The sequence below is a fragment of the Thunnus albacares genome, chromosome 4 (genome assembly GCF_914725855.1).
Source record: "Thunnus albacares chromosome 4, fThuAlb1.1, whole genome shotgun sequence".
Classification (NCBI taxonomy): domain Eukaryota; kingdom Metazoa; phylum Chordata; class Actinopteri; order Scombriformes; family Scombridae; genus Thunnus; species Thunnus albacares.
Genome location: NC_058109.1, coordinates 10,425,417 through 10,439,580, shown reverse-complemented (window position 1 = coordinate 10,439,580; position 14,164 = coordinate 10,425,417). Strand labels below are relative to the sequence as shown.

At 36.8% G+C, this 14,164-nt stretch overlaps 1 protein-coding gene across 5 annotated transcripts; it reads left to right on the top strand.

Moving 5' to 3' along the window:
* The first annotated feature begins 419 nt into the window (after nucleotides 1-419).
* On the top strand, nucleotides 420-7,401 carry im:7151449 (complement decay-accelerating factor). 5 transcript variants are annotated; one of them, XM_044349948.1, is made up of 13 exons: nucleotides 420-646; nucleotides 1,366-1,551; nucleotides 1,723-1,822; nucleotides 2,299-2,369; nucleotides 2,674-2,856; nucleotides 3,985-4,065; nucleotides 4,258-4,332; nucleotides 4,499-4,576; nucleotides 5,353-5,397; nucleotides 5,490-5,531; nucleotides 5,627-5,678; nucleotides 7,003-7,078; nucleotides 7,317-7,401. In XM_044349948.1, the coding sequence occupies exons 1-12, from the start codon at nucleotides 439-441 to the stop codon at nucleotides 7,058-7,060; spliced, it is 1,179 nt and encodes a 392-aa protein (XP_044205883.1). In that variant the 5' UTR covers nucleotides 420-438; the 3' UTR covers nucleotides 7,061-7,078; nucleotides 7,317-7,401. The 5 variants fall into 5 exon arrangements, with proteins under 5 accessions (XP_044205883.1, XP_044205882.1, XP_044205886.1 ...); XM_044349947.1 differs by having other exon boundaries at nucleotides 7,311-7,401; XM_044349951.1 differs by lacking the exon at nucleotides 4,499-4,576 and having other exon boundaries at nucleotides 7,311-7,401.
* The last annotated feature ends 6,763 nt before the right edge of the window (nucleotides 7,402-14,164 follow it).

Sequence of the window (14,164 nt, the reverse complement as noted above, 5' to 3'; positions counted from 1 at the left end):
ACAGAACAAATGTAGACAGCACAAACAATTTGAGACTAATGCACAACAGAAAGTCAAATGATGAGTGAGTGACGAATGATTTTATTTTTTATAAATAAATAAAATAAAATCACAACACAAACAACATAGCTAAAGATACACAAAGAGGTAGATATGAAACAAACAACCAAAGTCCTAACTACACAGTGAATGTATACATGCACAGGTAGGCCTACAGGAATGTGTATACAGGTGTGTATTATAACCATCAGTAGCAGGATTTATCAAATGTAATGTATTACAATAGAGAAACGGAGCACTGTGTTAATTATGAATGGATATTAAGACAGCCAATGACTGGAGAGAATGTCTTCTATTATTATGAAGGCATTTCTCTCACTTCCTGTAAGTATTAACGTGAACTTGACGTCAGACAACAATAAGAGTAGAGGTGCATTCATGGGAGAGTTAGTTTTGACCGGCAGCCGAGCAGATCGCGTCTCCACTCTGCCCCTGAGCAACTTTGACAGAAGGGAAAGTTTCTCTATCAGGATTTTTAACCTTCCGCTGCAGCCCGCCATGGAAGTTTTACTGGACACCTGTGGACGACAGAACGTCAAATCTCTGCTTTTACTAACGTTATGCCTCTTTTTATGGAAGGCAGCAGGTCAGTATGACACCGGCGTAACATAAAGCCTCACAGTCTGGTTAATGAGATAATATTTATCAACGTACCAGTCACATGAGAGTGTCGGCAGGAATAGCCATGGCTGCATTTTCTGTCAGCTCCACCAAAAAAGAACTGTCACTGACTCAGCTGTTCTATAAAAGTACTTTACAATCATTTTAAATTGCAATAGTTTATTTGATATGTAAGGAAAAATAATCCCTCTATAGGCTATATTGTTTGTGTGTGTGTGTGTGTGTGTGTGTTGATTTTTCTAAAGCCAAAGAAACTAAATATATTTGCATTTTCACAAAAATAGGAATATTTTTGTAAGATGATCTGTCAAGAGAAAAGAGCCTTTAAGTGCTCTATGATATTAGAATATTATTGAATTACACATAAGACAAGGTTGTAGACTGCAGTTGACTATCACAGACACACCGCCCAAATAATTTTGGACTGCTGTTGTGATTTTACATAAGAGAAGCTAAAAATAGAGGGAAATGAAGATCATTGTAAGATTGCAGAGTCATATCCTCACATCCCTTGTTTCATTTCTAGAAATGACAGTATATTAAGTCTGTAGCTTTATTAATGTGCTTATTACTCATGGTCTGTCATCTGCCTTTGAAGTTTAAAGTTTTTTTGGCATGTCCAATTTTGAAACAAAAAAAGATGTGTTGTTGATGTTGCCTCTTTGTCTCTTTTTATTCTCCCAGCCGACTGTCCTAGACCGGAGGGAGGGGAGAATACTGTTTTAACAGATGAAGCACTTCTAATGAATTCTTTTGAGGAAGGTACAAAAGTCACTTTAGAGTGTGCTAACGGATATGAACAAGAAAGTGGCTCTGGGAGTATGCGCTGCATTGGTGGAAATTGGTCTGAACCAGATCTCACCTGCAAAAGTGAGTTGTTTTCTTTTACTGTAATTATAACTCTACTTACACATACACCAAACTCTGCCTCCCAGTGTGCTTTAGCAATGAGCTTTTTGCTGCAGTTTGATGGATAAACTGCTGGCATGAAGTTCAGAAACTTGGGTGAGCCGTGTTCTGTTTTTTGTTTTCATATTACAGAGAGGGACTGTGGTCTACCTAAGGCTCAGCCGCATATGAGCTTTGATACCAGCGGGGGTACCCTTTTTGGTGCTACAATAAGAGTAATTTGTGATGAAGGGTGAGTGTAAATGTAAAATCTTCCCATTTCATTGCTCTCTGGTTGAATTACATCTGAAAAAAGTTATGTCAGGGAGGGGCTCAGAAAATAGTCGTGCACAGTTACGTACAAAGTATTTCTTGTTCTGTACTGCCAAAAGTTGTCTACCAGACAGTGCTTTTACTGACCGGTAGATTTAGCTGACTTAAGTCTGTATAAGATGGATTTGCTAATGGAAAAGTCTTTAAAGAAAACAAAGTAGTCTGGAAAGACAAAGAGAGTCATTGCCAGAAGGTATTTAATGGTTTTACTGATTAGAAATGTGACTTTCCTTTTGTCAACATTTCAGTTGTTGTTTGACAGTTCTTGACTAAACTCTGTAAGAATTTAGTTTCAATGTTACCATTCCATTGCATCATAATGCCATTCATTATGGCCATTCAGTACTAATTCCTCCTTAAATAAACTGTCCTGCTTTATTTTACTCTTTTCAACAGTTACCAGATTAGGGGACCAAGCTACAAACAGTGCTTTGCCAGGGGGTGGACTGGAAAACCCAAGTGTGAAAGTAAATGTTTCTCATTTTGTATTTCTTGAAGCCACAACCAGAAACAATGAAACACTATTGTTTGGTGTATTCTTACAAAAAAAGCTCATTTTTAAATACGATCTGTGTACACTCTTCCTGCAGATCATTTTAATACACAGTTTATGCAGCACTGTGGTTTTTCCGTTTTTTCTTTTTCTTTTGTTTTGTTCTTCTCCCTCAATCAGCGAGAAACATACACTTATATGGCAATAATGTAGATTATTTGTTTTTCCTCATAAGTATTTTATAGTGTATGAAAATAACAGTTTTTCTGATTCCCCAGTCATAACATGTGACAAACCTGGTAATGTGACCAATGGCAAACACTTATGGGAAGTTGAACGTGACCCAGAATATCAAGAGATCATACAGTATGTCTGCAATGATGGATACACCCTCATTGGGAGTGACCATATAATGTGCAGCGAAACTGGTGAATATGATCCTCAGCCTCCTGAATGCAAAGGTAAGCCCACTGCATCCATGTGGTTGACTTGTTACTCTACAGCTTACTGGTTACACTGATGAGAGGCAGGCTGAGTTGGAGAAAACTTAATGCTGATCAAATATTGTTATTCTGGCACCATACAGGTGATTTTGCTTGTTTTAACCATTTACTTAACTCTTTACACTACTGTTTTCCAAAGCAGACAAAAAAAAATGTAGATTGATTTCAAGTCTTTCAGGCAACCACAGGTTTCCATTCATTTCACTGTGAAAATCATCTTGCAGGCATGAACTTGAGAAGTAAACCATCACATTGAACATTTGTCACCTTTACATCATTGTTTGGTAATTTATGTATGTTATCATTTCATGATAATTCAGTTGTAAGCATAGCAATTTTCCAGGGTGGTGCATTCAAGGACATTTTGAGATATAATTTAAGAGCCAAGTGGTGAAAATTGTTGCATTCATCAGCTACAGTAAAGATACTCTGTATTTGGCCATTTCTTCAATGAAAACCATTGCTGACCAGCAATTGACTCTCAAGTTGTAGATGTCAGAGCCTTGGAAATGTCCCGATGAGGAAAGTTTTCATAAATTATTGAATTACCTATCTGGAGCAAATTTCAAGGCTCTGCAAGTTGATTTTCATACTGTAGTGAAATTAATTCAAAACAATGGCTGCTTAGAAGGTCATGAATCCATCTGGAAATGTCTGGTAAGCTTTGGGCTGAAACTTGCAAAACCACAGGCATGGTCTTTTAATTATTTCCTAATCTGATCACTAGCGAGTTTGCAGTATGCTTTCAAGCATCCAAGATGAAGTGTTTATCTGTAATTTACTGAATTTATTCATTCTGTTTACTAACTCCCACACTCATACTCACCATACTGAACAAATTACCTGTGTATTGACTTAAGAGCAGCCTAACACAACACTGAGTGTAGTTTCCTGTAAGAGAATGGTTAAGTAAATGGATGACTTTGCCCATTTGATTTCCTCTGCTGACATAACACTCAGTACATCAAGAAGCATTTATAGTTGCAGCACAAATTGCATGTTAAAAGAATTCTACGTGCATGCTCCACCACCAGTCTCATAAAACACAGATGAACAATATTAACAATATATTTATCTTAATCCCAGAAAACGTATTCATCAGTGTGACAACAGAAGATAGGATTACCACACACGTGGTAACACCAACTCCTACACCTCCAACACAAGGTATAAGTATTTTACAAACAGAAATCAAGAAATCCTTCAATTTTTTAAATAATTTAATAATTTTACATTGAAGAATTAAGAGATAATTTATATACCAACCTCCCTCACTACATGGAATCCAGTATATTAAGAAGACTTCTCTTTAAAGGTGCAAAAATATTATGACAACCGTGGTTATTTTTCATGTTACAGAAGCATCCACTACCACAGAGGCACCTCACAGAGATAAAACTATCACAGCCAGTACTGTCTCACCTTCAGCACGAGGTACAGAAAAATGTCTCAAAACAACCAATCAGCATGCAATTAATTTGAAAACTGTCTAGGCAGTTTTAGCACTTGGAATGGGTTATGTGGATGCTGTATGCATCTCAGAATTCCCGTCCAAACTGGAGAGAGAAATTGCGAGTCATTCTGATTACTCTGTTCAAAGGTGGCAAAGACATTATGACAGCTGAGGATAAATCTACCAAAACCAGCATAACATCAACAACACCTTCAACATTTCCAGGTATCGAGAGATTTCATGAAAGCAGTCTTGAGTTTCCAGCTGGGAGATGTATGATGACAAGCTTTATTAACAGACTTCTGTATCATGGATTTTTACTATACATTTCATAGGCAGATGATCCCCTAGATACCCTCAGAGGACTCAGATTTTTGGTTGGAGGAAAAGCATAAGATCTTCTCATCAATGACTAAGACCTCCAATGAAATTCAGTTGCTAGTCACAGTAGATTTAATGGAGGTCTTCAAAACTGGTCATCATGAGAAAGAAACAGGATGCATATTTGTCAGCTATAGTGTTTACATGTGCTCATATAGCTAATTGAACTGGATTTATTCTTATGTATTTTTCTGGGATACTTTAACCAACAAACTTAACTTACAATCATTTTTGCAAAGGGGATATGTGGAGAATATAATGGCTGTTTTAATTTACTGACTTAAGAGAAATGTCATTTAATATTCTTAAATGTGTCTCATTCCCTGTCCCGGTTAATTTATTAATATATTGGTGTGTTGCCCCCCCCCCCCCCCCCCCCCCTGTAATATTATTATGTAACATCTTATAACATATAGTGGCTTTAAATAACAAAACATCCCATTAGGAATACACTTATGGGAACTGTCTGACAAATGGCATTAGGTAAAGGAAATGCTCAGACTGTAAAAGACCTTCTTGTATGTGTTGATAATGTTTTACTGATGTAGTTTGAATTAGTCCTGTTGTCTATAGTAGTTTAACTAGTTTGCATACTTATGAAGCTGTTTTATACCTGACAGATCTTGGAAAGCATGATACAGCTGTAGATGCCAACAAGAACACTGGTGAGTTATTGAGCCCCAGTCCCAGCATGATATTTACATGGTTGATGATTTAGGTTTCATTTTCTGCATTAAACTTTGCATGTGTCTTTCAGATTATGCACCTGTTATAATCAGTGTGATAGCTGTTGTAACAGGTAATGTACAGTTTTCTTTTTGGAATTCACACTTTCACCAAATATTGCAGTTGGCATACAAAATAACATTAATCTGTTTGAAATTTTCTTTACAGTTGTAATCATATTCGTGTTCGTTATTCATAAATTTTTCCTGAGGAGAAAAGGGTGAGATTCAATATTCTACTCTAACTTCTTTATGCATGGCTCATACTTGATTATGCTTTTCATCCTCTTGTTGCCTTTTATCTCTATCCTTCTTAACTTTTGAGACTTTACATACTATTTTTACACTCAGAACGTGAATGCACACATATACAGTATATAGGTACTGTTGAGGAAGCCTTTCAGGCAACCTCCCCGAGTTGGTTGATGCGAGAAGAACGAAACCACAGTCGAGTAATGTCTTTGTATCAGCTGAATTTATTTATCGAAGATCTTCGGAGAACACTTCACAGAAAAACCTGCATTTGGCAAAGCGCCCTGTGTTCTGAGCTTTTGTCTACGTGCCAGAGCATTTTATACCTTGTTTTGGGTGTATCTATTGTTTGGACCCCAATCGGCTCTTTGTCTATCATTTCTTAGAAAAGGAGCTGTCTTCCTCCTTCATTTTTTTTACCCCAATTCACCACCCACGCTTAAGGTTATTTCTGTCTCCCTCAGTCTGGTTTGATCCAGTTCTCTATATGCTCTTAATCCACATATCTAACCACATACTTTGTGTCTGCAGACACAATACTCAGAAAACAGTGAACTTTTAACTTCCACTTATTGTTGGATAACTCATCCTGTTGACAGTGACAGTGGCAAGCAAACGACATGACCTTTCGATATCACTTCTCAATTGAACAAGGCATATAAAACATACTTGGTTAACATAAGTTTAAATCAGCATTGGGATTAATATGACAATGTGTGTTTCCCATTACCTCTCACAGTACAAATTAACACGTACAGTAGCATAGAGCATGCATAGCACAACATGTTGTAACTTTTGGCAGCTAATTCTGCAGCATTTTCAGTTTCTCTGCTGCTTTTTTGTTTTTCTAACTGTTTACGGAAATCTGTCCTTGTCTCTGGACTTGTGTCACGGTATTAGGGAAGTCAACAGGAAACAGAAAAAAATCCATTTGGGCTTGAATGAATCATGTAGAAATAGGCTGATGTACAGTGTTTTGCAATTTTATGTGACAGCTTTCAGGTGCTCAAAGCTCAAAACCGCGAAAAACAACTTCAAATCCTTTTTACGAAACTGACTTTTAATTTTAACTTTAAACTTGCCTTAAACATAAATCTTTCATCATCTATATAAACATATACATGTTTACAAAGCTTACTTAACAAATAATCATTATTGTACTAACATTGCAGAATGCTTATTAAGAATGCAACAAAACACCAAATTGCAATGTGGTGAACTAATGCAATTTTAACATAAAAATAACAAAATTCAACAATTCTGATACAAATTCCTCATTTGATGACACCATAGCTCATATGACACCGGAGAAGACCTGAAGCCGGAGTTATTACAGTTCCAAAATCCTTAGCTTGCCTGCCTCAATAAGGTACCTGTCAATTCCTGTGTATTTACCATAAAACCACCAAAAATACCTTTAATAATATATTGAAGCATGTTTTACCTGTTCAGTTTACTTCTCAGAGCTAACACACAGTATTAAAGTGGGAACATTACACATTACAAGTGACGTGTGCCACCATTCATGTTTTTTTTTGGTTTTTCATATCACTATGTGAATGGAGTGTGGCTTTAACATATTTCTCTTCATCTCTTATCAACACTAGCTGTGCAGTTGGAAGCTCGCCTATCTAATAAAGAGCATCTGTGACCCAGGACGGACATGCCAACAAACTGTAGCAGTGCCTCTCTGGATGGATGAAAAAAAGAAGAGAAGTCACTTAAATATTATTGCGCTTCATATAGCAAAAAAAAAAATTTAAATGGTCAATTGTCATAATGAATATCCACTGTTGAAAAGCACTTTTTGTTATGATATTTTTACTGCCGCATTATTTTAAACAAATAATTGTAAATATTTAATACCACTGAAATATTTCTATTTTGTACATTATTTATTATAAAAACTGGAATAAACAGTTTTATATTGCCTCCATGTGTTATGAAGTATTCCAAAATTATCTTAAACATTTTAGTTCAAAGATTCTGAGAAATTCTACTCGTTGATAATGTGCTGTTTTGTTAGGACAGAACCATGAAAAAGGTGATTCAAGAGACTTACAATGTGGTTAATTCAGTTTGCAGACTGCAATGGTGACTGATAAAGATACAATCAACTGCATTCTTCACCTCCTGACTTTCTTTTCGTCATTGTTTATTGTTCTGAGGCCTTTGAGTAAGCAAAATAATGGGAAACCTTTCATGAGAAAAGAATGCAGTAGATAATCTACCATCAATAAACCATGTCACTAAAGGAGGAACATTTTTTAAGTTTGAATGTGGTAATGAATGGGCTCATTGAGCCAGTGGAGCAGAAACCATTTATTTGATATGTCAAAGGGCTGATTTTATTAATGCAGCCATGGCTGAACAGAACTGTTCTATATCTATACTAAAATGATACATTAATTACTAGATCTAAAAGAAGCATAAGATTTTACCAACAAAATGTCAAATCAAAATCATTTTTTGTGTTGTATTACACTGCACAACACAGATGAAAGAGGAAAAGCCTCTATTCAGAAACTTGTAGAAAAAGCACATGTTGAAACATTGTTCACATCTCACAAAGTAGTAGTTTTTGTTCCTCGAAGGAGAAACTCAAGGAATACATTCACAGTTGTGACAGCAGGGCAGGACCAAGCCATTATCCTAACAGGGGTGTGGAGCAGCACAGACTCAGCAAGCCCCATACTAAAATGTGGTTACGCTGATTCATTGCACCCTGGTCTGCTGTCATGTCAGAGGCTTGAACTGTGCCTTTTGGGGATCAAAAGAGAAGGGTTCTAGTCTCTACTTCAACAGAACTTATAGACCACAAACTATAATAAACTACAGGACTTTATGTGGTTGGATTGAAAATGCCTTGATTAAATTGTGAAATCTTTTGGAAGAGGAAAACACGGGTTATAAGCAGGATATGCACTCGTCATCAAAGCTATTCATCTTAGTTATCCAGTCAGTTAGCAGAGAAGAGGGTGTTGTGATTTTTTCTAGAGAAACCTCGACAACAGTGATGGCATTTGTTGAATTCCTCGACCTCCAGTTCCTCCCAGAAAAGAAAAAAAAAGAAGCTTTTATGGTGTTCCTCACTGTTTTCACATTAGTGAGACATCACTTAGTCTGTGGGGTTCTTTTGTAAAGGATAAGCCTGATGATATTCTGTGTATTTTTTAATGTCAACAAATCTCATGTAAAGACCAAAACCAACAATGATCTGATCCTACAAACATGTAGCGTTCCTAGTGTGAAAAATCAGCAGCTGAAAATACTCCCCAACAAAAACAAAATTTACTCCTGTTTGAGTAACATATCCTTAAAAACTACAGTAACAAGTTTTTTAGGCAAGACACAGGCTGGTGAAGTCCAAAAATATAGAGAGATAGACAGACTAACACATTGTTGGTTTTAGGCTTCTTATGAGATTTGTTGACAATAACAAAAAACATAGAACATTGCCAGCTGGATCAATCATGTGACCTTCTGGTAACAGGACAGTCTTTCTCAGTAATTAGTCACCATACAGTCGTCACAATGGACTTCCTTTTTTCACACACACACCAGACTCTGACTCATTGAATAAAACCAGAGTCGTGTTGTACGATACGGACCGACTTTTTTGTCAGTTTACACTAAAATTCATTTTAAGTCCTTAAGCAGTTCTGGTCAAGAGGTTTAAACACAGATTAAACATACAGTCACACCTATGACACTTCACAAAACACATCAAACTATCATGACAATACATATCACATCATATCCTCTGGATTCAGATCTCAGTTAGCAGCACACTGATCTTGGTTTAGCAACAGGATAGACTGGTGTATAAAATAATTCTTCTAAATCACCTATTAGAGGGCAGAAGTTGGTATTTGCCATTTAAAACATAAGAGGAGTCAGAAGAGGTCTGAGCATGCTCTTATTGTGAGCTACTAGAAAGGAGTGTGCCACAGATTGGTCAATAATCTTCACACAAATTCTTAAAAAATCCCCAGTCAGATTTGACAGCTGCATGGGAGGTGAAATGACCTTAGTGATAGCAGGAAACTGGGATGCTGGGAGTCATCCCTGTTTCAGCTTGTTTTCCATTCTCTGGGATCACCAGCATTCATGCCTCTTCCTTTTCCAAACACTGTTTTTCCACGGTTGTGTGCAGCACCACACCCGTTCTTACAAATTTTGTATCATCCCTGTCAGATAACCTCAAAAAACTTCTAAAAAAAACTTACATGAAAAACAGGTTTCCAGGAACTGCTCAAAGTGTTGTAGAATTTTCTTTTTATGTTATCTTTCAGTTCAAAATTGAATTATGAAAATCACCATAACTGGAGTTAAATATTTTCCACATGACAACAGCAATACATTAATCAACACCTGCTGGGCCTCCATAAGTCCAAATCCTGTTTGTGAAGGACAGGAACTCCGTGGAAACATATCTGTTCTTCCTCTTTGTCTCTTTATACTAATCTGGGGATTCAATCTGTGCTTACATGACACATTTTCAAAGATGATGAAGACATTAATGTTAAACTTTTGAGAGGTTAACAAGACTTATCTAACATGTGATACTTTTATGCTTTAAGTGATGCACTGTATAAATAGTCAATGAAATCACCATGAAGTGGCTGTAACAACATATCAAGATAGAGGTGTTTTTTTGTCGTTGGTTTTTTTGTTCATATACAAATGAACCCCATCATATAAAGCCTATATAAAAACGTCTATTCAAAGAATTGTAACCCTTCCCATTAAGCATTTGTACACACAAATACACATTAATTAAATGTACAGTAATACAGTAAAACTACTATACTAATACTGTTGGAGAAATCTTGTGCTTGATCAATATCTGCCTAATAACACTTTGATGCAGAATAGAGATGAAAGAACTCCACAGGCTCCAAGTGATTCTTACTTGAATATATGAAGTTTATTGAAAACAAATATCTGACGTCAGGGAAGCCTTTGGCACAATGTAAACATGGATACAGTCTCACCAACAAATTAAAGGATTAAAGGAAATAGTCAGTTCATATAGTACAGCACAGATCATGTAACCTGAGAGGAGGGAACAATCTGGCACACAGGATCAGAGCGACCTCTAATTGTAAATAACGAAGATAGCTTTGTTACTCATCCAAGGTTACCACCTTATCTCATATGCTGGCACCCAGAGCATAAAACATCTTTTGTGAGAGACCATGAATGTCAGAGAGACAGAGGCCCTGTACATAAAATCATTACGGCAGGACATTTATTAGAACATTCTTTTATGAACATATATCCATATAATGAAGATCATTTCTCTCACAAATACTATACTAAGATATTGCTGCAGGAACACTAGATGAAGCTACAAGTGAGCTGGAGAATTTATCTGACAAAAATGAGCGGAACCGCAGCACGCAGGCCCAGATAATCAAAATATTTTAATCATTAAAATAACACACACACGAAAAAATGTGCACAACATTGTAATTAATGCTTGATTCTCCTCTTAGGCGTGTTTCAAGCTTGCCTGTGAGCATAATACACTCCCTATAAATTATTTTGGTGTGTCTTTTTCGTGGATCGTCTTCAGTAATGGCCAAAAACACATAAATAATTGAGCAATGTAAATACTGAGACACTCTACTCCTTATAGAAGCGTTTGCCAGTAGCAGATACAAACTTAATTTGAAAAGAGTTTCGACGAAACTAAAGTTGTTTACGTGACGCCCACATGAGCTATGTGTCTTAGCATGTCTTGTTGCTCTATCGTGAGTTTAAAGATCATTGAAAGACAAACAAAACTTCAGGCACTCACTTGTGGAACAGGAACAAAAAACACTAGGATTAAGTTAAAAAGCCTTTATTCAAAACAGGTTACGGAAGGTTATATACCCTGAAGACCTTTGAAGTCAAAAATGGTCAGTTTTAATTGTAGCCATGTTTTGAATAAAGGCTTTTTAACTTAATCCTAGTGTTTTTGTTCCTGCTCCACACATGAATGCCTGAAGTTTTGCTTTTCCTTCCATGTGATGACCCTTTTCTTCAAGAGCGCCAAGTTTTTCTTGAGTTTTTTACGATAAAGACAGTCCTCGATCACACCGCTACCTCTTTTTTCACAAGTTTGAAGGTCATATACTATATATACACTCATACTTATTGGGAAGTTAACTTGAAGTGACACTGAGTTGGATAAATTGAAAATTAATCTGTCGTTCTCTTTTAGGAAGTTTTAAGTTAAATACAGTGTGTAGCTGGCTCCCATTAAATTAATTCACATTACAATCCCATGATCTTTTTACTGTGTTAGGGCACGAAGAGTGGGAAATCTACCCGTCAAGCCCTGCGTGAGACAATCCAGTTCATCCTGTTCCAGACACATGGCCAAGCACACATCTCACCACAGAGGAAGTGATGCAATTTTACATGAGGTAAACAAACACACACACGTACGCAGATAGTATAAGTAATGTTTTTGTAGTACTGCAGAGTCAGCAAGGTAGCGTGAGTGGGAACAATACTGGGGCAAACATAGCTTTGTTTGTGATTCCTGTGTCTTTACTGAATCACTTATATGCCTACACATAATGTGCTAAGTGTGGTGAGAGTGGTTATGGGACAACAGACTTGGCTGTGGGAAAAAAAGAATGAAAAAGGGAATAAACACTTGTTGGTAACAGACTTGACACTCCTCTTTGACTCCTCTCGAACTTCTCCTTCTCGTCAGTGGGGCGGATGGAGATCTTTAAGCTTAAGACAAACAAGACATAAATGGTTCCCACTGAGGCCTCTTCATTAGACCAGAAACAGATGTGTGAATACCTTACCGTTAGCGTAGCAGTGATCTCACAGTAAATGTTTACATGCTCTTAATAGCACTGCTCTAAATGTAAGCCCATTAAACAATATGGACTGTTGGTTTTACTTGAGTGGCTTACTCTCATTTTTACTTTTATAATGCAGGCTTTTATATCACACAACTGATACTGACATGTATGATCTAAACAAAATGATTATATCAGCAACATTAGCAAGATTTCACTTCTGACTGTATAGAGTGGTTCTAATTTTCATTAACCTAACTATAGCTGTCAGTTCAGAGCTAGCCTTTGTAACTTTGTTTAACAATGGCCACTTGTTCACACAGAATAATGACAAATGTAACAGTAACACAAGTAGAGAAGGGTTAAAAAGTCAACCAACTGACTAATTAAGATCTGCTATACAGCAGTACTTATCTCAAATTTGTTGACATTAGCCACCATAAGTTAATGGTTACATCAGACCGAGGCTGCGGCAATAAAACCCAGAGTATATTGAATGGAGCAAGGGTGCGTTTTAATGCTTTACCTTTTGATTTGTAGGAGAATTGAATGTGCTATATTTTCTCTCAAAAGTATCAAAAGTATCCTGTTTCTATTCCTACAGTACTTCTAAATCATCACGTATACAATGATCAAACTATCAGCCCTCCTCCCACATCTGCTGAGGTTAAGTGGAAAGTCTGAACTAACGTTGTGGAAACCAGATACCAGTCACACATACCACATCATAGAGAACCAGCCATGCCAAGTCAGAGCAGTGCTGGGTGGAATTAGAAATTGATGATTTTATGTCACGCTCAATTTAGGCACTCCCTATGACTCACTCTCACTGACGTGGAAGATCATGTAAGTGTTTTACAAATGGTTATGTTCCTCTTTGCTGTTGATATGGCAACACACCCTACTATAAATATATATTCACAACAGTTCACCAGTTTGGCTGCTTGCAGACACCAGTGATAAAAATAAGGTCATGAGATTTCTCTCCATTTCAAGGCTAGCCATTCAGTATTTTAAGCTTTTACAATTTATAAGCTTTGACTTAGCAAGCTGTTTGAGAAGGTCAGCAGGCAGTGTAGAGTCATTAGAAAGCCGTGGTGGATGACACTACTTAGCATCTAACCCTGTTTTGGGCACTGTTGCTCTCTTGTAAGAAAAACAATATATAAGAGGAGGATTTGAGAAGCTATAAGGAGACTGGTGAGAAAGTGGTTCAAGAGTGTCAAATGAGGCTTTAAGTGTGACTGCCCATTTGTAAGTCATTGCTCTAACAGTAGAAAGGCAAACTCAAAATAACTGAAATAGAAGCAGAGCATGACTCGGCTGGTGCAGTGACTATCACTGCTCGTTTTATTAGGTCATTTCTACATATTTCTATGATTAAAGAGAATTAGTCTCCATAAAAACATAAAACAAATGAAGGCTGGCATTGGCGTTGATTGTAGGTGGTTTGTTCACACAATGCAAACACACTTAAATATGGATGGACTTACAATAGATGTATTATATTTTATTCATTTATTTATTACAAACAAAGCACATTTCAATCAGTGCAATAATTTCCTTTACTGCGAGGGTATACAAAAGCAGACTGCATTAATACTGCATGGCCAGGTGCACGTACCTAAGCAGACAGACGCAGA

Bases quoted from the DNA above. Each gene is read 5' to 3' on its own strand.
- im:7151449 (XM_044349948.1), top strand. From the start codon at position 439: ATGGGAGAGTTAGTTTTGACCGGCAGCCGAGCAGATCGCGTCTCCACT. The intron at 647-1,365 runs GTCAGTATGACA...TTATTCTCCCAG, and splicing joins CTTTTTATGGAAGGCAGCAG to CCGACTGTCCTAGACCGGAG. The intron at 1,552-1,722 runs GTGAGTTGTTTT...TTCATATTACAG, and splicing joins ACCAGATCTCACCTGCAAAA to AGAGGGACTGTGGTCTACCT.